Source organism: Perca flavescens, chromosome 9, assembly GCF_004354835.1.
Source record: "Perca flavescens isolate YP-PL-M2 chromosome 9, PFLA_1.0, whole genome shotgun sequence".
NCBI classification, from domain to species: Eukaryota; Metazoa; Chordata; class Actinopteri; order Perciformes; family Percidae; genus Perca; species Perca flavescens.
In genome coordinates, this window is record NC_041339.1 from 982,891 (window position 1) to 1,008,556 (window position 25,666).

The 25,666-nt window shown below is 43.2% G+C and overlaps 1 protein-coding gene across 1 annotated transcript; it reads right to left on the bottom strand.

The window, feature by feature from the left end:
• Positions 1–306: 306 nt before the first annotated feature.
• zbtb11 (zinc finger and BTB domain containing 11) lies at positions 307–13,376 on the bottom strand. Its single transcript, XM_028588333.1, has 10 exons — positions 12,790–13,376; positions 11,571–11,809; positions 10,897–11,128; positions 6,941–7,953; positions 6,117–6,443; positions 5,192–5,606; positions 2,649–2,766; positions 2,394–2,552; positions 1,489–1,664; positions 307–1,058 (listed from the first exon to the last, which is right to left on the bottom strand). Exons 1-10 carry the CDS (start codon positions 13,100–13,102, stop codon positions 517–519), a joined length of 3,534 nt encoding a protein of 1,177 aa, XP_028444134.1. The 5' UTR covers positions 13,103–13,376; the 3' UTR covers positions 307–516.
• Positions 13,377–25,666: the final 12,290 nt, after the last annotated feature.

The following is a 25,666-nucleotide window of genomic DNA, read 5'->3' on the forward strand; positions in this document are numbered from 1 at the left end:
CCCACAGCCATGAAGTTTGCTGTGGTAAAGTGTCACGGCTTTTCTCTGTCAGCAACAAAAGCTGTAAGGTTGATACACAATGACATGAATCACATTTAGCCAAAGTGTTGCGTCTTCATTTCTACCTTTATTTCTCCTGAGTGCCAAATGTCAGACTTGGAACTCATCAATTCATCTTGTAACTGTGTATGTAGCTATTTACATAGAACATAGACATGAACGTATGTGCGCGCGCACACACACACACACACACACACACACACACACACACACACACACACACACACACACACACACACACACACACACACACACACACACACACACACACACACACACACACACACACACACACCTCATCCGACACACAGTTGTGGGCTGAACAGACAGCAAACATTCCACTCATGGTATTTACATTCACAGAAAAATAGTCATCTTTGTACATTCTGTTACATTTTATACACTGTGAGAAACAATGTGATCATCTGTGTGGGAATCCTGGCGCGCGGCACAAAGTTACTCGACCTCGGCCAAGTGAGCGACCTCCACCTCCATGGTCTGAATCACTTCGGGAGCTTCCTCGAGCTTGGGGTCTGTGAGGGCCTGCTGTGCCAGGACGTAGTTCACGACCTGCATGATGCCCTGATCTGAGAGCGTTGCCAAGGAGCCGTCGCCCGCAGCCTGAGCGGCCTGCACCGCCTCCACAGCCTCCACCGTCTCCTCGGTGATCAGAACCGTCTCGATCTCCTCGGATGGCGGCTGCTGGGCCGGCCGGAGCTCAGGAGGCAGCTCTGACGCCAGGATGCTGACGGCGTGCTCAACCTGGGTGCCCTGGTTGTGGAACTGGAGGGTGTCCTTCTCCAGCATGATCTTCCCAGGGAGGTTGTCCCCATGATACTTGGCCATGTGTTTGCGTAGAGTGCGTGCGTCTATGTGGGCCTCCTGGCACATGGGGCAGACGTACGGCCGCTCTCCTGTGTGCGTGCGGACGTGACGCTTGAGAGAACGGGCGTCAGCCCAGGCGACGCCACAAGTCAGACACTCAAATGGCTTCACTCCTAAAAGGAGAGAGAGAGAGAAGAAAAACTTCAAAAGCACTGTTAAACATTAAACCTAGAAATAAGCATCCACTAACACAGGACTGTTCCAGGATTTAGACTGTTCCTGTCATGTTCGGAATCTTTGGGCACGTTCAGACCAACTAAAGCGAGGGGTTGTGCAGCAGTGGAAGTGTCATTAAATGGCCCATTTCTTCTTACAATTAGACTTTATATTTCATAATTTCATAGTATAGTATGTAGTAAAAAAAGTCATAGTAAAGTATGTCAAAAAGTCATTAAAAGGCAAAGCATAGTATGTCATGTCGAAAAAAGTCCTAAAAAGTCATAGTATAGTAAAGGGACAAAACCCTATTCAAAATGAATGTAAAGAACTGTGTTTTTGCCGGACCGTCAGACGACCGCCTCGTGTGTGTGAATGCACGCCTACCCTGGTGGTTGTTGACGTGGCGTCTGTACTCTCGAAGCTGAGTGAACTTCCTTCCACACTGCTCACACTCCCTCTCCAGGTTCTGCTTTACTCGGCCTTTCTTCCCGTGAGTGGCTTTGGTCACGTGCCTCCTGAACAGAGCCTTCTCAAAGAACTCCTTCCCGCACACATTACACCTGAGGACACACATCAAACATGATTCCAACACCCAAACTCTGATGTCCTGGCTACCATGTTAACAAAAGCACAAGGTGTACATCAGTTAGAGCTGTACGATATGAGGAAACTATAGTTCAGCCCTAACATCAGTTCTGTTAGACTTAGGGATGTGTAATACATCAATATTATATCAATATCGTGATATCAGACTAGATATCGTCTTAGATTTAAGATATCGTAATATCATCTTTTGTACTAAATGTGTAATTGTTGTATTATACAACAATTATTTATATTTATATATTTATATATATATATATATATATATATATATATAAAAAAGCTATAATAGCTCTGTGTGTATTTTCTTTAATTTTTATTTTCTTCTTTGGAGCAGAGCTGCTCGGCAAACGCAAAATGAATTTCAGTGTGAACTGACAATAAAGTTGTATTGTGCAATATGGCCTAAGTGTTGTCTTTCCTGGTTTTAAAGGCTGCATTAACGTAAAGCAATGTAATCTTCTGAACTTACCAGACTGTTTTAGCTGTTCTATTATTTGCCTTTAACCACATATCTTTATCCACATTACTGGTGATTATTTATCTAAAATCTAACTGTAAAGATATTTTGTTAGCGCACCAACTGTCAACCTTACAATATCGTCGCAATATCATCATCGAGGTATTTGGTCAAGAGATTGTGGTATCTGATTTTCTCCACGTGGCCCAGCCCTAGTTCGACTTACTTAAACGGCTCGGCCACACTGTGGGACTTGACGTGGGAGTACCAGTCCTTCTTCCAGCTGTAGCATTTCCCGCACACCTGGCACTGGAACGGCTTCAGGCCCATGTGCTTGTTCATGTGCTGCTGGAGATCTTTTGATTCATAGAACCTCTTATCACAGCTGCAGGTGAAATTAGTAAGTGCATTTAAACATTGTCTCAATGAGTGCCTTGCCCCATGGAACGTGAATCGTGTGTCATTAAAGAGAGATACTCACTGAGCACAAGCAAATGGACGGACGTCTGGTTTGGGCAGGTGCTTCTTCAGGTGTTTGCTCAAAGCTGAGGCCCGATGGAAAGTTGCTCCACATGTGTTGCATAGGTACTTTGATTCACCTGTTAAAAGTATTTTATTGTTTATGGTGAAAAAAAAAAAGACACAAATATCTGGTTGGCTTTACAGTCTTATCATAGAAAAGGGTCAGTTTACCCAACTAACAAGGAATATTTCCTCATGCTTTAGGGTTTGTCCTGCCATGCAGAACGTTTTTAGCTTATCCATATTAAAAGTTAGAAAGTAAGTTTAAAGATATCCGTCTCTCACATTTCGACTTCCTGTGTGAATAAAATGGGGGCATATGAATTTTGTTTGTTTTTTTAATTTAATAATTCAGCAGCAACACCTCTTTCCAAAATCACTGTGCTCATGCAAGAAGCACTTTGCAGCATCGGGCTCAGTGGTTAGCACTTCTGCCTCACAGCAAGAAGGTTCTGGGTTCGAACCCAAGTCGTCCCGAGTTTGCATATTCTCCCCGTGTTTGCATGGGTTTCCTCCGGCCACCATAAAGACATGCATGTTAGGTAACTAGGACAGTTGAAAATTAGCTAACACTGACGCATTTACAGAAATGTTGATTAATGTGCATTGTCCTAATGAAACAAACTTACAATACTTGTATTAGTTCTTAAATATGTACGAGCGGTTTCATTGACCTAAACCATTCACCAGTGTTCTCATATTTAAGATTTTCATAGACCAGTCTTGCAAGTCATGCACAGACAGTCTGCCTTTCTCCAAAGGGGAAAAAAACACGTTTGACTTAAAGGAACACGCCGACTTATTGGGAATTTAGCTTATTCACCGTAACCCCCAGAGTAAGACAAGTCGATACATACCCTTCTCATCTCCGTGCGTGCTGTAACGCTGTCTGACGGTTCCAGCATTAGCTTAGCCCAGCACAGATCCTGCAGGTAACTGGTTCCAACTAGCCTACTGCTCCCAATTGTGACAAAAGTGACAAAATAACGCCAACATGTTCCTATTTACATGTTGTGATTTGTAGAGTGACAGCGTGTACAAAAAACAACGTAACATGAGACACAGCCATCTTCTAACAGTAAACAAACCGGGAACTATATTCTCAGACAGGCTTGCTGCGAGCATATCACTCCGCCCAAGTATTATATTCTTCCGCCTGAGAATATAGTTCCTGGTTTGTTTACAGTTAGAAGATGGCTGTGTCTCATGTTACGTTGTTTTTTGTACACGCCAGACTTATAAATCACAACATGTAAATAGGAACATGTTGGTGTTATTTTGTCACTTATTCGGAGCAGTAGGATTACTGGAACCATTCACCTGCATGTTCTGTGCTGGCCTGATGCCGCTGGAGCCATCAGACAGCATTACAGCACGCACGGAGATGAGAAGGGTATGTATCGACTTGTCTAACTCTGGGGGTTATGGTGAATAAGCTAAATTCCCAATAGGTCGGCGTGTTCCTTTAATCATAATACCTTAATCTGAATAAATGTGGTTTAAATTTGTTAAATAAATATTCTGTTTACCACATTATCATGATCATGGCAATTTACTGAGACATTCAACAATATATACTTATTGACATATTTTGGCCTGGTAACGTCTACCGTTCAGTTTTCAGTCCAAAAGCTGCCTCAGGGTCTTTACTGAACACTGAGTAGCCGACAGTGGAACATCGCCGGCTGTGTAATATTCACTCGGCCATCTCTGTGACACGTCCACTTGACTGCCCCCATCTATTATCATCTTTATTCTCTCTTTATTTCTGTCACACTACAATGCTGCTCTAATGTCATGTTGTGAAACAATTTTATCTCAAAACAAACAAACTAAAACTAAATGCTGCATGCTATTAGGGGTGTCACGATTCTAGAAATGCACAATTCAATTTGACTTTCGATTTTAAGGTTACGATTACAAAATTTAAAATAATATTCCAACGGGGATGGCAATGCCACATTAAGAGCCACTAGATGCCAGAGGGGTACTTTTCAACAACAGTTTAAGTTTCTCAAAGTTTACGAGGTGCTATGGAATGCACCATGGAGTCTCGTTGGAGCCCACATGCTTTACCTTCGTTGTTTGTTTCCATAACTCACTCACGGGGAAGGCAAATAGTTGCTGCATTGGTGACTTCAGGGAAGCAAGAGGATTTTCCAGTTCTGTTGTTTTTCCGTCATCTCTTACTCAGACATTGGCCATGGTGTCTTGAAAAGTGCAGCTGCAGCTAAAATTACTGTGTTGAGCTGCATGCAACCAGCCAGTAAGCTACGCTGTGTCTGTTTTTTTTTTCTTTGGACGTGCACAAAAAGGTGGGTGTGGAGAGAGAAAAAAATACTGGGGGGAATCGCCAATCCTGCTCTTGATTTTGAAACCTCTTTTCAATTTAAAATAGAAATCATGACAACCCTAATGGATAATAAAACAAAACATTTGTTTTGTAATTAGGGTGAACTGGACCTTTAAGGGTGATAAACCTCGAGCACAGTCTGCACTGACCTGTATGGATGCTGGTGTGCTCCTCCATGCTCCGCTTGCTCACAAACATCTTCTTACAGTACGTACACTGGAACTGTTTGGTGACGTCATGCAGCGCTCTATGCATCTTCAGGCTGTGTTTGTGGGCGAACGTCTTGCCGCAGACTTTGCAGGTGTGAGGCCGCACGCCTGTGTGATTCAGCATGTGGATCCGCAGAGAGTAGAGCTTCGGCAACGTCTTCCCGCAGATGTCGCACACAAACTCTCTTTTGGTGTGTGGCGACAAGTTCTTCTCGTCCAAATCACTTTCCACCTTGCCCTCGGAGCTCGGTTCTACTGGGGGTTTGGCAATGGGCGCTCGCTGGCTGCTCTGCTGCTTGTGTCGGGCCAGGTGGGCGCGGAGTGAGGCGGCGTACTGGAACTCCTTACTACACAGCTACACAGACACAGACACACCGTGGTCACAACATTTTCACTATATAACATTACTTAGATTAAACACTATGTGGTACCTGGGGTTGGAGTGAAAATGTAAAAAATAAGCCCTTTATGTTTATTGTAGGAAAAAATTGTGGAATCAATAAAAAACAAAACAAAGAAAGACAATTAAAAGACAAAATAAGTACTAAAAGGATTAGTCGTTAATCTATTAGTTGCAGTGTTGTGATAGTGGTCATTTAGGAGGGGAAAATGCTAAACATTTGCTGTTTCCAGCTTAAAAAATGTGACAATTTGCTACCTTCTGTGTTTCTGGGTTTTGGACAAACAAAAAGACCTTGGATAGACTTATCAATGAAATCAATAAATCATAAAAATCAAAGAGAGATGGGTTGCCCTGGTGGCTTAGGGGTTAAAATAATGTTCCAGGTTTCAATCCGGCCATCAACCTTTGCTGAAACTCTTTCCCTATCTCTCTCTTCTCTCTAATAAAAGGCAAAAAACTTACGCTGCACTTGTATCCACGAGCTTTCTCGTGTTTTAATGTGTGCATAATGAGAGCGTAGCGTCGTTGGAAGGACATGCCGCACTCGGAGCATGTGTGCTCTCCGTCGACGGTGCTCCCTGCCGGGGTTTCTTCCTGCTGATTTTGGGTCTGGGTCTCAGGCTCTGCAATCTTCGGCCCAGCCTCGTCTGTGCCGAGCTCTCCTGTCGCCAGGCTCTCCGCTGTGCTGGCCTCTGGGTCCGCCCCCGACTCAGACACAGACTGTCCTTTGCCTTGAGTCTCCACTGGCTGCTTTGGTGGTCTCCCCCTCTTACCTGGCCTCGGAGCCACCTAAAAACACATTCATGTTCAATTCATCTACTCATTTTTCACTACTGAGAGAATGTGATAGAAGGAAAAAAAAAAACATATCAATAAGATGCCCTTACGTAAACCCTCATTCGGACTAACGGCTTTGTCTTTTCGGAGAATCAAAATGTGCAATTCCTTACCTACTGAACTCAAACTGGATCCTGACTGGGATCATTTTAAACTCAAACTGTTACTGAAAAGGCAGCAGTCATGTATGATCTGGTGCTTCCTGTGTTATGGTGCTTTATTATATTAGTCTGTGTCTTTTTCTGTCTATTTTCTTGTTGAGTTCTGCATTTTAATGCATGTATTTTGAGTTTTGTTCTTGTCTTTTATGGATTTATTGTTGAGTTTTATGTATTTTAAAGGCCCATCTAATCAAATTAGCTTAGGCTATAAATGCTGTGTTGTGTGTCATAGGTTTATGCTGCATACTTGACCCTTTACAAATAAACAAAGAAATAATAAAGGTGTACCTTAGGGGTGGCAGCACGCGGAGGGGTTGTACCCTTCTTCCCCTCCTCTTCATCCTCCAGCCCCATATGTAAACGTGCATAACCGCCCTCGGCAATAGAGCGCTGCCTGAGTCGTCTTCTGTTAGTGTCATCTGACATCATCTCTTGCTTGTCTCCGTGGCTTTCATCAGCAGAGGGATCCTCCTCGTCGAGGGGCACAAACTCGTCTACCTCCACGTCCTTCTTCACCTTGGCTGGACGCCCTCGCTTACGTTTCTGGGGTGTGGGGGCTGATTCTCCTGTCTCCGGAGGCAACGCCACTGTTTCGGAGGCGGCTGTGGTTGCCAGTTCGACGACCTTTGACGGGCTCACTTTGCCTGAGTCCACGTTTATAAGAAAGGCTCCCGCTTCCGCGGCCTGCGGCTGCTCCATCGCCAGGCAGGCTGACACCACGGCGAGAGAGTCGCTGGCTCCCGCCTGTCCACTGTGGGTGACCACGGTCATCGTCTCCCCCTCCATTCCTTCTGCGCTGCGGGAGATGAGAGTAACAGTTTCTCCTGGCTCAGCATGTCCACTGTGAGTGATCAGAGTCACGGTTTCATTTTGTCCAGCCTCCCCATGATGCACTGTGTCTCCCTCTACGGCTTCAGCAATGACTGTCATCGGCTGCTGGATGTAGGCCTCCTCAGTGGGTGCAACAAAAGCTAAGGGCTCGCCTGTCACGGCGACGCCACTCTGGGTGACCACCGCCCTGCCGTCGCTCTCTATGGTGACCACGTAGGCACCAGATTCTCCCTTAAAGTCCTCCGGAGCAGCCGGTTGGCTCGACACCACAGTGTGCACATCTCCTCTTTGATACACCGTCAGCTTCTGTTCTTCCACCTGCTTATGCACAGACTCGCATATCTGCAGCACCTCGGTCATCAGCAAATGCCGAGCTAGGTTGGCAATATCTGCCATGACGCAGAAATTGAACGTCAGCGTAGAAGTGTACGCAAAATCCAGCAGCGGGAGGAAGCTGGCTTTGGTGAAACCTGGAGAGAGAGAGAGAAGTATGAAGGTTAAAACTAACTAGCAACTATGATAAATGTTTTCTGATCAGAAAACATCCATCCATCCATCCATCCATCCATCTTCGTCCGCTTATCCGGTGTCGGGTCGCGGGGGGAGCAGCTCCAGCAGGGGACCCCAAACTTCCCTTTCCCGAGCAACATTAACCAGCTCCGACTGGGGATCCCGAGTTCCCCAGGCCAGGTTGGAGATATAATCCCTCCACCTAGTCCTGGGTCTTCCCCGAGGCCTCCTCCCAGCTGGACGTGCCTGGAACACCTCCCTAGGGAGGCGCCCAGGGGGCATCCTTACCAGATGCCCGAACCACCTCAACTGGCTCCTTTCGACGCAAAGGAGCAGCGGCTCTACTCCGAGCTCCTCACGGATGAGTGAGCTTCTCACCCTATCTCTAAGGGAGACGCCAGCCACCCTCCTGAGGAAACCCATTTCAGCCGCTTGTACCCTGGATCTCGTTCTTTCGGTCATGACCCAGCCTTCATGACCATAGGTGAGGGTAGGAACGAAAACTGACCGGTAGATCGAGAGCTTTGCCTTCTGGCTAAGCTCTCTTTTCGTCACAACGGTGCGATAGATTGAATGCAATACCGCACCCGCTGCGCCCGATTCTCCGACCAATCTCCCGCTCCATTGTCCCCTCACTCGCGAACACAACCCCAAGATACTTGAACTCCTTCACTTGGGGTAAGGACTCATTCCCTACCTGGAGAAGGCATTCCATCGGTTTCCTGCTGAGAACCATGGCCTCAGATTTAGAGGTGCTGATCCTCATCCCAACCGCTTCACACTCGGTTGCGAACCGATCCAGTGAGTGCTGAAGGTCGCAGGCCGATGATGCCATCAGGACCACATCATCTGCAAAGAGCAGCGATGAGATCCCCAGCCCACCAAACTGCAACCCCTCCCCACCCGACTACGCCTCGATATCCTGTCCATAAATACTACAAACAGGATTGGTGACAAAGCGCAGCCCTGGCGGAGGCCAACCCTCACCTGAAAAGAGTCCGACTTACTACGAGAACCCGGACACAGCTCTCGCTTTGGTTGTACAGAGATTGGATGGCCCTGAGAAGAGACCCCCTCACCCCATACTCCCGCAGCACCTCCCACAGTATCTCCCGGGGACCCGGTCATACGCCTTCTCCAAATCCACAAAACACATGTAGACCCGGTTGGGCATACTCCCAGGCTCCCTCCAGGATCCTTGCGAGAGTGAAGAGCTGGTCCGTTGTTCCACGACCAGGACGGAATCCGCATTGTTCCTCCTCAACCCGAGGTTCGACTATTGGCGAACCCTCCTTTCCAGCACCTTGGAGTAGACTTTACCAGGGAGGCTGAGAAGTGTGATACCCCTATAATTGGCACACACCCTCTGGTCCCCCTTTTTAAAAGGGGAACCACCACCCCAGTCTGCCACTCCTTTGGCACCGTCCCCAGACTTCCACGCAATGTTGAAAAGGCGTGTCAACCAGGACAGCCCCTCCACACCCAGAGCCTTGAGCATTTCTGGACGGATCTCATCAATCCCGGGGCTTTGCCACTGTGTAGTTGTTTGACTACATCAGTGACTTCCGCCTGGGAAATCGACGACAATCCCCCATTATCCTCCAGCTCTGCCTCTAACATAGAGGGCGTATTAGTCGGATTCAGGAGTTCTGCAAAGTGCTCCTTCCACCGCCCTATTACCTCCTCAGTTGAGGTCAACAGTGTCCCATCCTTACTGTACACAGCTTGGATGGTTCCCCGCCCCCTCCTGGGTGGCGAACAGTTTTCCAGAAGCACTTTGGTGCCGACCGAAAGTCCTTCTCCATGTCTTCTCCAAACTTCTCCCACACCCGCTGCTTTGCCTCTTTCACGGCAGAGGCTGCAGCCCTTCGGGCCCTTCGGTACCCTGCAACTGCCTCCGAGTCCTCCGGGATAACATATCCCGAAAGACTCCTTCTTCAGTCGGACGGCTTCCCTGACCACCGTTGTCCACCACGGTGTTCGTGGGTTACCGCCCCTTGAGGCACCTAAGACCCTAAGACCACAGCTCCTCGCTGCAGCTTCAGCAATGGAAACTTTGAACATTGTCCACTCGGGTTCAATGCCCCCAGCCTCCACAGGGATGCACGAAAAGCTCCGCCCGGAGGTGTGAGTTGAAAGTCTGTTGGACAGGGGCCTCCTCCAGACGTTCCCAATTTACCCGCACTACACGTTTGGGCTTACCAGGTCTGTCCAGAGTCTTCCCCACCCTCTGACCCAACTCACCACCAGATGGTGATCGGTTGACAGCTCTGCCCCTCTCTTCACCCGAGTGTCCAAAACATACGGCCTCAGATCAGATGAAACGATTATGAAATCGATCATTGACCTTCGGCCTAGGGTGCTCTGGTACCAGGTACACTTATGAGCATCCCTATGTTCGAACATGGTGTTCGTTATAGACAATCCATGACTAGCACAGAAGTCCAACAACAAACAACCACTCTGGTTTAGATCAGGAGGCCGTTCCTCCCAATCACGCCTCCAGGTGTCTCCATCATTGCCCACGTGTGCGTTGAAGTCCCCCAGCAGAACAATGGAGTCCCCCACTGGAGCCCCATGCAGGACTCCAGTCAAGGTCTCCAAGAAGGCCGAATACTCCGAACTCCTGTTTGGTGCATATGCACAAACAACAGTCAGAGTTTTCCCCACAACCCGCAGGCGTGGGGGAGGCGACCCTCTCGTCCACTGGGGTAAACTCCAACAGCGGCGCCAGCCGGGGACTTGTGAGTATCCCCACACCCGCCCGGCGCCTCACACCCTGGGCAACTCCGGAGAAGAAAAGAGTCCAACCCCTATCCAGGAGTATGGTTCCAGAACCAAGACTGTGCGTAGAGGTAAGCCCCACCAGATCTAACCGGTAAACAACCAAATTAAAATCTCACCGGAGAGGTCAACCACAGCTTCATGTGTGGAGGCAGCGCCCTTCTCAAAAAAGAGCTCGTTGAAGTATTCACTGCATGCTGCCAGGACAGCTTTGTGTGCACGGTACTCCTCTCCTTCTATCAGCAGGGTGATGTCACAGAATTGATTGCTGATGCGCTGCTGGTTGAGTTTGTCCAACATTGTTTGGCTGTGTTTGGGGAGGAACTGATTCACCTCCCCCTTGCTGTCCACCTGGAAATAGCACACACAATACACACCAAAAAAAAATCTCCATTAACACAAGACTAAATTATAGGGCAAACACAATCACACATTTGGGCTGCACAATACATTGATATCAACTGACGCAAAAAACACATCGCATAAGGCACTCAGAGATTTTTTGTGTTAGTTGAAAGAAAATATCAGTAGAAAACTGCATTTTATAATGTAACCGTCATTGTCATTCTTTTTTGGAAATAATTTCCCTTCATTTGTTTTAAATATTTTAGCAGAATACTGAAAAAAACCAGAACTGAGAACACTTTAATATCTTGTTGTATATCGCAAGTAATATCGTTATCGCAACATTCAAAAACATTATCGCATATGGCATATTTTCTTCATATCGTGCAGCACTATATTGCACATTTGTATTTATCAGGACTGGAACAAAAAAAACTGTGAAACATACAAAGACCAGTTTGTGCTTGGCCAACTTGGATCTCAGTTGAAAAGATGAGTCAGTGAAGACCAAACTATCATCTCCCTCTTCTTCCTCCCCTTCCTCATCCTCGTCACCATTGGCGCTGGCAGCCGCCCTGCGTTTCCCGGGCCGGGAGAACAGTCGAGGCCCAGAGCTGTCATCAGCACTGCGCCTGCTCTGACACTGAGCACACTCTCTGATGTGGTCTTTGACATGTTTCAGGATACCTGAGGGCCACAGAGGACACGTCACTCACAGTTACACACCACCATCATTTTAAACTCCTCCAATCAAAGCTACTATTTTCATTATCCATTATATGACAATTATGTGCTCATCACAATTTCCCAGGAAGCAAGGTGACATCTTTATATTTTTTGTTTTCTGATAAACACCAAGGGAAAGCATATTCAATTTGCTATTATAGGAGACTAAGAAAATGTGAAAGAAATATTGACATTTGAGGCACTGTTAGTATCGTAGTAAATGTTTAACATTTTTGCTTAAATAGATGACATATAATAATTGCCCTAAGTAGATGTTTTGTATTTATTTTTACTTCCTGACAGAAATGAGGACTGTTAAAAAACTCTGAGTGGTGTAAACACATACAATCAGATAGTTACTGGGTTAGTTAGTTAACTAGTTAGGACATTCAATAGTATTTGGTAGGTCTGCTCCCTCTTAGTGGATTAGTGGACTAAGCGGTGGTTTTGGTCTTAGTCAACTTAGATCTCTTTAGTCCATTAGTCATGTCTGATGCTGTTTTCATGCTGAATGACTTATTCCCAAGAAACGTACGAGCACATCTCTGGTAAACAAGAATTAAAGTGGTGCTTTTCCATGACTCTTTGCGGAGAACCTCAGATTTACAGATCTGTCGATTAAATCAACTAATCGATTAGTTGATACAATTGAATGAGTGTTAGTCGACTAACAATTTCTTCAATCGAGCACAGTCCTAGTATTTAGCAACTTCCCGTCCGTTTCTTGGTCTTTATATTCATTGTCAATACTGCGAGGAATACAGATAAAGTCAAAAGAATAGACTAGCACTTTAGCTAACCACTAGATGGAGACACAGGTTAACTCTGTGCATGGCTGGGACGGGTGGCGTATTTATCTTTGAACAAGCTCATGTTTCCACCGGTTGTGCGGCTCCCAGTGATTCTATCTTCCCTTCGGTATCGGGACTGGAGTCGGTTACCTCTCCACCAGTACTTCTGAGAGATGGTCTCCCAGGTGAGTTGCTGGTTGAGGTGCTCCCCTCCTTCCATGATGATGTGCGCCTCGTTGATAAGTTCCTTCCTCCGGCCGTCCTGCAGCACCACCTCCAGCTCCGTGAAATCATTCTGGCCCTTCAGTCGACGTTGATAAAACAAAGTACCGTTTCGCACAACGTAGCAGGTAGCCGCTTTGCGTATTTTTCTCTTGGTGTTGCCAGGCGTGCCCGGCGCATATGGCTCCCGTTCATCAGTCAGATAGCGTATGATGGCCAAGTAGCTTTCCTCGGACGACATGTCTCCGCTGACCCGCGCTTTACACGCTCAATTGTGGATTTCTCTGAAGAGGAGGGCCCTCTTCGGCTTGTAAATGTGTGGTATAAATTTTATACGGCGCTCAGATAGTAGATAACGTGAAAGAGAGATTCCACAACAACATTTCAAATTGTTTTCCTAAAGGTGGAACTGCAGTTCGTAACCGTCAGGGTAGACTTGCCCGAACAGACAAAATGGCTGCTGCACAACCGGAACTTGCGTCAGCAATAGTGGAAGCACGTCGTGGACATTATCCACCACAAGAGGGAGCGATCTGCAAACTTATAACACCATAGAAAGGCATCATTCTCATCCTCACAGCTTTATTTTTCATTTATATGTTAATTTATGTATCATTGCTAGATTTTTCTCATTATTTCCGATAGCTTTCCTTTTTTTATAGTAATGAACTAAAGAAATGACATACTTTGTGGTGCCCGTTGCCTTGGTTAAAACATATACAGAATCATATACAGAATATTATAATAAAAGTCTGTAATTACTCTTCCGTTAACATTGTTTCATTTCAGTCCCAAGCTGTGATTACTAGTGTCCTTTATTGTGCTTTAACATCGTATGCTTGTTGCACTCATACTAACTGCATACTACTGCACACATTTGTTTGTTTGACTTGATTCCAGTTAAGATTGGGTATTTCAAAGGCTTAAGCCTCCTACCAATAATGTACACATATAAGAAAGTGTGGGAAAACTTTTGATATTAATGTGCTTCTCCCAGGACCTCTCTATAAACCTTAGATTTAAAACACAAATACCCAAAGCTTAGATAAAGCACTTGTGAACTTGTGTGGGTCCTTTGAGTCAACGGCAGGTTCACTTTAGTTGAAAGTTGTAATGCAGCAGCTTATATATATATATATATATATATATATATATATATATATATATATATATATATATATATATATATATATCACTTGGATCCCCAAAACCTTTACTCAGACTCTCCTTTTCACTGTCCAAGTTCAAATCCGAGTACGATCTTGCCCCAGCTGTGAACAATTTACCTCTCACTGTCAGGTTTTCCATCACTGTTGGCATTTAAAATCTTGTCTACAGACTTTTCAGTCTACATAAACATTTGCTGTTTTAAAATGTGCATTGTTAAATACATTTGGCATTACTTGATTGGCATTAGGCCTACACTTGTGAGTAAAGTCAGATGAGGTTTTGATTAATTTCCTGTATGAAAGTAATTTTTTTGTGTGTGATATTAGTCAATATGAAAGCAGGTTACTTACATTATAGGCCTGTGGGCTATGCCAAAGACCACATGTTCCCTTACTGTATGTTTTTAGAAACACATACAATAACTCCTTCAGCATTAATATTTGGCTTTGAGGAGATGAGGCGATGGAGTTTTACATAATCCGCTTGACAGAAGTGTCGATAAGCTAACCTTCTCAATGCAGGAGATAAATTACACATCTGTGTCTACTGTACACAACACATTCCACATTAGCTTCAGTTATGGGACAAACCTCCTGAGTGTCACTTATCACCTCCTGTCTTTAGATAAAAGTCTCTCCATCAGGACAGCTGACTGAGATTTGTAAGAAATTAGATGAAAGCGAGAGGTTATGTTTTTCCAAATGAGATCGTAGTTTACACTTTGATAAACAACAGAGAAAAACAGCGAGTCTTAAAATTGGAAAAGCTGAAACCGTTGAAAGTCTGACTTGGTACCATTAATGCAGACAGCTCAGAAGCCTTCATTGTCAGTTTCAAGTTTCTTTTTTTTCATCTCTTAAAATCTAATGAGGGGAGTGTGAAAAACCCCCAGTTCTCCCATCTCTTAGTCACACACACAGATATCCCACATGAACAGAAAGAAACGATGCATTTCAATCCTCTGTTCTTGCATCCTCAGAATTGCACCGACAGGCCTTAGTGTGGCACTACAGCCCTGGTAGAACTGTCTGGACATCGCACATAGTAGTAGTTTCACTGCTTTGTTTTTTTCTGAATTACTCTGACCCGGAGGGGAGGGAGCGACACACAATTTGCTGCTCATCCATGTGTCACATACCAAACCTGACATCAAACACTGGTCAGTATTAGTAATGTGTCTCACCACTGCATTCCAGCATTCAGAGTTACACTGACTGTGCCAGGGGCAAATGACAGTTGCAGCTCAAAATAAAGTGATGTATTTGTTACATGTTGTCCTGCCAAGGACTTTTGGGGGTGAAATAATGAATCACTGTTCCCTGGTAACAAAATAGTCTGAGAGCTCTGGAATATGAGGAAAAAGCCACTCTTGTGCACTCCAGTGGTGGAAGAAGTATTCAGTAAAAGTACAAATACCACACTGTAAATGTACTCTGTAACATGTAAAAGTCCTGTTGGTACCTAAATAAAAGTATGTTAGGTATCATCAGGTAAATGTACTTAAAGTATTAAAAGTTAAAGTACTCAATGCAGAAAAATCCTCATATTTTAGAATCTGGAAACGATCAAAACAGTTCTGTCAATTAACTGAGTGTTTAATGGTCTAATCATTTCAGCTGGACTTGTAGGTTGTTATATTGTTGGCTAATTTACTTTATAATAAAACATTGTATTTTATAAACTACATGTGTTTTGTGTGCAAAAATCTTAATGTGTAAAGTAACTAAAGCTGTAACACATGAATGTAGTGGAGTAAAAAGTACAATATTTCTCTCAGAAATGTAGCGCAGTAGAAGTAGAAAGTGGCATGAAAAGAAAAGACTCAAATAAGTACCTGAAATTTGTACTTAAGTACAGTACTTGAGTAAATGTATTTAGTTACATTCCACCACTGGTGCACTCATATACACTGTGTCAGTGTCGGACACATTTCCACCTGTTGTCATGTCTTTGAAGCTAACATCTCTTGCTGTTCTTTGCTGCTTCAGAATCTGCCTTTGTGGCTTAAACTCCACCCTGACACCCTGACCACAAACATCCCCGACTCACTAAACTGGTGGCTCCAGACCCACAGCCCTCTCTCCAGTGAACCTGTAACTCTCTTTTCACTCTCCGCTGCAACAAAACGCCCAAGAGTCTAAGCCTTTTTATTGTAGGGCTGCAACTAACGATTCATGTCATTGTCGATTGATCTGTCGATTATTTTTGTTGATTAACCAATTAGTTGTTAAAATGTCAGAACGTCAAGAATTTGACATCCTCAAATGTCATGTTTTGTCCCCAACTCAAAGATATTCAGTTTACTGTCACAGAGAAGTGAAGAAACTAGAACATATTTACATTTAAGAAGCTGGAATCAAAAATGTTTTACTTTTTTAAATGAAAAAAAAGACTCAAACTGATAAATAGATTATCAAAATAGTTGGTGATTAGTTTGATAGTTGACAACTGATCGATTCATCTTTGCAGCTCTACTTCATTGCACATACACATACAAAATCAGTGGACTATGATTATGATTATTTCAGGTCTTTTGTCTCTGTCTTGTTTAACTTTCCATAGCTGATTTGGTGTATTTAGTTCCCCCTCCTATGAGGCAGATATTTAATATGTTTATTCTCAGTTGCTGTTGGCAGGCACCTCAACACGTGTCGCTGAGTGTTTAGATGAGCGTTGCATGGGAAAGAAGTCATTTGCATCCTGTCAGTGTGTTACTGTGTAAAGTTTAGTTTAGTTTGCTCGATCCAGACATCTGCTGAGGTTTAACAGAACGTCACAGGTTACTTGAGTGACAAATCTAATCTGTGATGCCTTCACATTCAAACTTCTTTCCAACAAAGCCACCTCTGTTCAGTTTCTCCTTATACTCCACTGACACCACACAGCTTGATTGCTGTGCTGCACATCATGTCACTTCCTTCTATTGAGGTATTTGCTCAAGTGTTCATTTCCTCCTCTCTAGCGATGATGTTTGGTTTCAATCAGGTTTTCTGGTACGGAGACAAAGGCATTCGTGACTCAAAACAGGAAGGCTGGTGTCTGATGGTGTGTAAAAAAAACATGCACACACGCACTCAGCATTGAAATGTGCTCTTCTGTCAAGGGTTTCAAGTGTATGCAAAGAGGAGGGAAATCCAAGGCGCATAGAGTTCTGCTATAAGAAAGGCTTCAAGCTTGAAGGAGTTAGGGCTGGGCAACATATCTAGTGTTTCCCCTTTACTGTACAGGCCACTGGCCACAGTCCAAAAATAATGCAAAATAGACATTGTGTTTCCCCTATATTCATTCAGCCTTGTGTTGTTGTTGCACTTTTTTTGCACAATTTTCTGAATTTACCATACTTTTCTAGCTGTTCTGTTATTTGCCTTTACCCACGTCATAATGTCCACATTATTAATGATTATTCATCAAAACTCTCATTGTGTTAATATTTTGTGAAAGAACTAATAGTCAACCACACAGTAACGTCAAAATATCGATAATGAGGCATTTGGTTAACAATATTGTAATAATTCTAATGTTTTCCTTCTCTATCCTTGACATTAGAGAGTAAACAGCCCGTGGCGTTGCGGACCAGAGATCTGATCTGAACCCCTACTACCCACATGATTGGCCATTTGGTTGTATATTTGCTGTTGAATCTTTTTCCACTCTCAGTTGAAGCAAGCCAGTATTGACTGTACACACAAAAGAGTTCATGAACAAATCATCTTCTGTTTACCCTAAAACCAGAGTTTTGACCTAAATATAAAATGATCAGGATCGCCTAGGCGTTGTGGACTCGAGATCATTTTAACTGTCCTGATATAAAAAGCCTCTATTTGTTAACGTAGACTCCATAACACTGAGCATTTTTTACTTAAAACCCTTACTGAAAAGAACAAGAGTAGGCTATTGTATTTGTTTTTGACAGGCTAGCTGTTAGCTATTTCCAGACTTTATGCTGAGCTAAGCTAACTGGCTGCTGGTAGTCTTACATTTCACACAGAGATGTGATTGGTATCAACCTTGTCATCTAACTCTCTCTCAGAAGACAAATAAGCATATTTACCAAAATGTAAAACTTTTGCTTTGACTAAAGAAAGTTCTTATTTACTGCAAAATGCACTTCAGAACATGATGTGTATGGAAGAGTTGAGAAAACCTAGTTAAAAGAAAAGACTAAACAGTTCAAATGATTAGCTAAATTAATGAAATTAAAATAGCTTTAAGTTGAATAGTTAGCTAACGGTTGAAATAGTTAGGTAAAAGTATTGGCTTAAAGTAACGTAAGGATAAATGGTTAAAACATTCAGCGTCGCTCCAAAATTAGTAGCCTAGAACGATTGTAAACCAATCTAAATATTGAAAGTTTAATTGTATGAAATAATATCCAATAATATATTATATGATGAATAATGTTATACATTTGAAACATACTGTACATTGGGAAACGATTAAGGGGGGGGACGCAAGTTCATCTGAAAGCGCTGTGGGGGTACCCAGGACAAAAAAAGTTTGGAACCCACTTGCACTAATCAGGATATTAAAGGATATTATCGGCCTGAGGTCTACAGTATATTTGTAATCTTGATTTGAGGTCTAGATTTGTACTACTACTGTCTGTCCTGTTACACTAATGGCTCTGAACTGGCAGTCAGAAAGATCTTGTGTCTAACCCAGACTCCTTGGCAAGATAAAGGTGTCTGACTATCTAAGGACAAACACAGCTGGGGAACCGAGCAAATGGAGACTGCCTTATCTTTCATTGTCTTGCTCTCGCTGTGTCCAAGGCCAGACACCGTAATAAAAAGCTTGCAATGGCTTGCTTCTGGCACTAGAGCACTTTTTCATTTCTCATGGCCTGAGGAGAATCTCTGTGCCAGCTGTAAATATGCCGATTAGAACATCTGTAGATGAAAATGTGTCTCAAAGTTTTATCCATAAACTAATGGCTAATAAAAGTGAATCTGAATCTGAATCTGATAATAAAAGTGAGATAAATGTTGGGCCATAACTCAGTGTTTTCCAGTGGTGTGATTTAACTGCAGTGAACACAGAGGGGGGAAAGTCCAACATGGATGACACTGGCACTCAGCACAGTTTGCCAAGGAAACTGAGCTTTGCAGCACAGAGGCCGTGAATGAAGGATAATGATGTAAGAGCTCACAATCATGGCTTTGTTGTCTGGCTGGCTAAGAGCAACAGACATTTTACAGGTTTTTACAGCGCATTGGCTGAAATACAGTAGGTGAGCTAGTTACTCGACAAGCCTTAAAATGTGCTGTGCTCTTTGGTGGCTGGGGGTGCTGCAGGGGTGGAGACCCACATATTTTCTCATGAGGGTTTTAAAATAACTTCAACTTGATGTTGTTTCCCCTCTGCTGCTGTTTACGAAACTCCAAACTCCTAACCTACCTACTATAGGCTACATTATTAAATAGTAATATTTATATATATCATAATAGTACATTTTTGTCTTTTTTGTCAACATTTGTTGTGCTCTGGTTTCAGAATGATGAAGACAGTTGGAGAACAGTTAGATGTAAAAAAGGATATAGGTTATATAGGATGATTTATTTCCTTGGCAACTATCATGTCTTTTCCAAAATGATGTAAAGGTTTTAGACATTTTATTCTCAAATGTGCACATAGCGGCCATAAATGGAGCATGCACCTGGACCCCCCCTAGATTTGGGCTGAGCACCAAATGTTTACAACGTCTGGCTCCGTCCCTGTTGAGATGAGAGACTAGTAGTTAGTTTTTAGTCAAACCACACTGTGGGAGCTCTGAGGGGAATATACCTTAAACAATGAGTCATTCAAAAAAGCTTCTCATTTTGATTTACATATTTAACTCTATTAGCTGTGTATAAGTGTATACAGTTTTGGGAAAAAATTTGTCATGTCAAGTCAACGTGTGTCCTATGAGCACTGTTTTACACCTTGCGATGTACTTTCTATATCCTGAGAAACTCCAGGAGTGTGTCTAAACTCTGGATCACGGTTGGTTTTCACACAACTAAGAAACGAGCATGTGCTCAATGGTGTGAGAAGAGCCTGTTTTGTGTAACCCAATACTGTTTGAGTCCTGCTCTTCTCTGCCTGGGCCTCTGGCCAACAGACAGATTAACACGCTGACGAGCCTCTGTACATCTTTCACACTCACAGCCCTGACCTTTCACCTGCAGGGAGATTCAGTAAAATCACAGAATAAAGTCTGACACCTTCTAAAAACAAAGACTTTGCTCTCTGTGGCACCATTAGTTTCATTGCTAGGATTCCAGGAAATGCAGCCACAAGCTCATCACAGCTAATGAGAGAGAAACAAAACCGCCTTGGAAATACTGTGGTGTCACACGAGTCTGAATGACTGGAAACGCCCAATTCTGGCTATCCATTCAAATCTCTCCATCACAGGCCATAAACCATCTAATTTATTCTATGCTGTTTCACTACCAGGAATTCGCCAGTGAAGAATCCAAGAGCAATAATGATGCTTTTGTCTGGAGGTGCACATCGCACACATCGAGCAGGGAAAGTGAGAAAGCCAAAGGGAAGGCTGGGAACCAGTAGGTCACTGAGCTCACCTTACACTTATTGTTCCTACGATGCCAAACTTTTTGCTCCACGTACCCAGAGGGGAAAAAGCGAGTAAGCTGTTGTTCTTCACCTTAAATCTCAACCAGCTTCTATAATCTGACACCGCCGTTTCGTGATCACAGGAGGAGCACGAGTTGACTGTACAAACAAAAGTGCAGAGCTTCCTCCTGAGTCCTCAATGCAAAGAATCTTTCCCAAGAGCCTACAACTGGGAAGATTCCCATCAGCTTATTGTTCATGTTTAAACCCACAAAATATTGTTATCCAGGGGGAATAATTACACAGCATTAATCACAGCTCATCAGCTAAAAAGGTTGTTTTGTGTCTTAGTGGTTCTCATAGAGAGGGACTAGATGTGATTGTGACTAAATATGAATGTATCTGCAGGAGTAGAGCACAATCATGGCAGAGGCCTCACCCCACATGATTAACCTGTGTTTGACCCATGTTTCTTTTTGTCTTGGACCCTCTCATGGACAACAACCAGTATTTGCTAATCTCACACCAGCAAATATAGATCTATAGCTTCTGTACAAAGGGTACTGCACAGGTAGACTGAGGTAGGCTGTCAAGTTGTCAGCCCTGCTCAGCCCTGTTGATGGAAACCCATGTTGGTGGTCATCCTAAGGCAGCCAATAAAGTGAGACTGTGTAACATTTGAAAGAAGAAATAGCACAATGGTCCTCTTACAAATAAAAGGTTTCGTTCATGAGCAATAAAACACACTCTCTCTCAATTCCATACATTCAGGGGTTTTGCTTCTACAGCCTGACTTGGTCTCAGTCCCACATTGCCAGACCTATCTCCACAGTGCTGTGAAGTAAGGTCTGGCTACACCACACATACATTCTAGGATAGGAGGAAAAAAACGCTCTGGGTTGTTTGCATTTCTTTAAACCAATCACAATCATCTTGGGCGGCGCTAAGCTCTGGACGGTGGCTCTGCAAAATAGTCTCAGGAAGGAACTTGTTTTGGTGGAACATTTGCAACACGCAAAGGAAAAGGCCACATAAAATATTAAATAACGTTTACTGTTCACACATTACAGTAACGTGAGCTATTTAAATTAGCTGATACATGGTTAAACCTCATTTGCTCTTACCAGTATATTGCCATGTGTACTTGGTCCACAGCAATTCTGCCAATCAGCCCCAAAACATACCAGTTAGAGAGGAAATGTCGTAAACATATTCTTAGTAAATCTTTACAATCATTTCCTGAAAGAACCAAGCAGACCTGCCTTGTTGCACCATCAAAACATTTTTTTCAAAACTTGCCATTTTCAGTGTGTAGCTCGCTAACTTGAAGTTTGTTGCTGTTTCCCAAAGCGAAGGGATTTTGAGAACAGCAACACCAAAAGAGCGGAAGGTGAGGGACATGTAAGGCTTGAAAATGAACTTCCGTTGATCCAGACTAGGTACTGTATGACCAGTAGCATAGAATTGCTAATGTTAGTGGAGTGTATAACTGACATTACTGCGACAGTTTGCTGACTTTTTGACTCTAATTCTCTACATTTACAAGAGTAAAACATGAAGGAAACACACTGTACCTCTCCGGGAGACATTGTTGTTTCATTCTTGAGGTCCCGTCCCACTCTCAGTCAGCTCCCCTTAGGATGACTTTAAACCAACTGACTCAAGAGAAATGAAAGGAAATTGACTGTCCCATTATCGTGTGGTTGTTCAGCAAAACATCCATAGTCTAGCTTCAATGTGAACAAAACCAATTAAATCGTCAGAAAAGCCCAAATCCAGGCCCTTGGGGGTTGGTTAACCAAAACAATCCAAGAAAACATATGTTCTTGTTTACCCATAGTGGTATCTAGTCATGCAGATATGGTAGTTGTTTTACTTGAATTGCTTTCTACTGAAGAAATAGTCCCTATCAAAATTCCTGAGAAAGGTCTGTGGATTATCCTGAGTAATGAAGACATTGTTTGTGAAAACAGATGTTGTTGAATTTTTCAAATGTCTAAAAGCACTATACACCAAATTGCCATTGACCTCAAGTGTATTGTATATAAAAAAAAATATTTTGATTGAATAGGCCCTTTAAATTGCTTCCACAGGTTTGATATTCTCTATTATGTACATATATGAATTTACACCATTGCTATCTTCTTAGAAAAGCTGTCCAGATCCGTAGGAAAGAGTTAGTCAAACTGAGTTCTGGTGGCTCGGCCCTGCACTGCACCCCCTGTTGTCTGACATGAAAAGACGCAGCTGTTTTTGTCCTCAAGTGAGAACAGTGAGAGCGGGCAGAGGCTCCCTAAAATAAACAGGCTATCTGTTCAGCCCCAGGGCTGGGTCAGGGTCACACTCCATGGTGCTCCCTCACTGGGGCTCTCTCTGCCCACATCACAAACACAGCGCCTCACTTCTTCACTGGTTGAAAACAGAGCATTTGACTTGAATTAAAACAGTATTTCAGGAAAATAAACAGCGGCTTAGTTTGAAAAATCTTCACAGTGCCTGTTATTGTCTTTGAAAGAGAAGTGTGCTGGAGATAAAGTTGCATTTCCTCCTGTTTGACATTGACAGTTAAATGATTAAATATTGTTTTAATATAATAACATAGGCACTGAAGTGGATGTACAGTAACTGTCAAGAATAATTAGAAAACCTGTACAGTGTAAAATTGAATGCATAGGTTCTAATGCTGGTTTTCCAGTCAGTGTGAGTACTGTATTATTCTTTTACGCCAGGATATTTTCACTGTAAAATACCCTTAAGTCACTATAAAGATATTTTGAGATAATTACAAAAAATATTTGATGTAATTAAGTGAGGTACTTTGAGCTAAATGCTCACATCAGCAGGCTTACAATAACATTGCTAATATGTTTAGCAGATATAACGTTTACTATGTTCACCATCTTAGTTTAGCATGTTTGCATACTAACATTTGCAAATTAACAGGAAACACGAAGAAGAGCTGGGGCTGAAGGGATGTCATTAGTTCTGCAGGTATTTAGCCATATATCAAAGTATAGAGAGCCAAAGTCATGGCGTCACATCGAGGCTAAACTAGCTTCCCAACATTACTTTCATCTGTCTTTCTGAACAAATAAAGGTTTACTTTACATATCAACGGAAAATTGCCCAAATCTTCATGATTTTAACAAAGTCAAATAAGGATTACTTGATGAGCATACAAAAACTACAACGGCATTTACTCTCTAACTGGGTGGCATGACGTTGGCATATGTGTGGTTTGAGTGGAATGTCTCAAAAAAGTTTGGATGGTTTGCCATGAGATTTGGTACAAATTATAGATATAAAAATATGGACGTAGCCTCAGTGACACATAACTTTCTGAGGAGCCAATATAAGCCTGAATATAATTTAAACGGGTGAGAAAAACATTCAACCCTCCCACGGTTGTAATGAAGGGGGAACTTAGCTACAGAGAACAAAAACATTTTGTATGCCAGGCTGTAAACTTCTGCTGTAAAGTGGGGTATTTTAACATAAGGGTCTATGGGGATTGACTCTCTTTTGGAGCCAGCCAAAAGTGACCACTCGATGAACTGCAGTTTTTGGCACTTCCGCATTGGCTTCATTTTTCAACATCAGAGGTTGCCACTTGGAACAAACTTTCATCTTCTCCTCAAAATGTTTTGTAAAAACTTTGGTGATCCCTTCACTTTCTAACTAGCACCATCATTAGGTAAAATGTTTAATTTGTCCAATAAGGTTTGGTCGTTTTGGAGGACAATAAGTATGCATTAGGATCTATTTAAATGTCAAATAGTCCAAAATATCTCATGTTCAAAACAGTAGCTAGCAGGTTTCCAAGTCAAAGCCCTTTTTTCTCTAGGGCTTCATTGCAATAAATGTATACTTAGCTCTTAATTATATGGCGGATAACCACAGATTCCAAACGTGATTGCAGTAAGGTTTGTGACTCCTCCTATGAACTCTAATTACAGCGAGAGTGAATATTGTTTTGAAAGGATTATTTTTCATCCAGCTGTAATGAAATTTGTTGGAAGAAGAAGAGGATAGAGCGGGACAATATATCCCCCCGTGTTTTCCAGCTCAGGAAGGAGGCTTCCACCACAGGGACAATGAGTCTCTGAGCGCAAGAGGCCTCCACAGGCGTGTGGCCCGCCATCATCCATTGGCTCAGGGGACAGCTGTGTCACGCTGCGCTGTTTGGCCCTGTGCCCCAGGACAGCAGTTGCCATAAACAAACAGTGCTGAAAGCTACTGGCCCAATCCCCAGCTCTTTTCAAGACGGTGCAGCGAGCCGACTGACCTTCGCCCAGCTCACTCCATTAAATTGGAATAGATTTTAACAGCACTTTGAAGACTTCAGCTGAAACACTGCTTGTCCTGTACCAAACAAGGGGAATGAGAAAGAGGACAAATTGGCTGCTAGGCACTTGATTTTTCCATATGTGCTCTAGTACCTTTATTTGATGATGTACTGGGGGGAAAAAACACATTTCATACTTGGCGAGTACACAGGAACAGCATTCGGTCCTCAAGCTGTTCAATGAAGTCGGAAACTTGGAGGAAATGTATGCTCTCAAGTGTACAATCCCAACTCAAGGTCCAGTTACTCGCTTTTTCTGGAACCTTCAACCACATAACATGAGCTTCATCAGTGAATGGAGTTTGTCCAGTTGTCATGAAGAAAGATCTGTTGACTTTCAAGCTCAATAGCTGTTCTGATTTCGTACATATCACTATTAGAACTTCTCGTCTATAATGGCTCAAAAATGAAGCATGAAAGTACATACTATATGATATGGTTGAGATAATATATATATATAAAAAGCAAGTAAGCAGACCTTGAGTTGGAATTGCTTTTTCAAACTACTATTTCCAAAGTCTAAAAAGGAATGTTTATAGCCTCGTGAGACCGTCCTGATCTGGCGAGCTCCAGTTCTCCTCTCCCAGATCAGTCTGGCATCTTGAGGCAGAGAAAATTTGGAGCCGTTAGCCAAACGACCGGGCCAATCAGCGTTGGTTTTGAGGTGGGTTAGGTGGTGATAGACAGATGGTTTATCCAATCAGCTAACCAGTATTATCAGACAGCGGT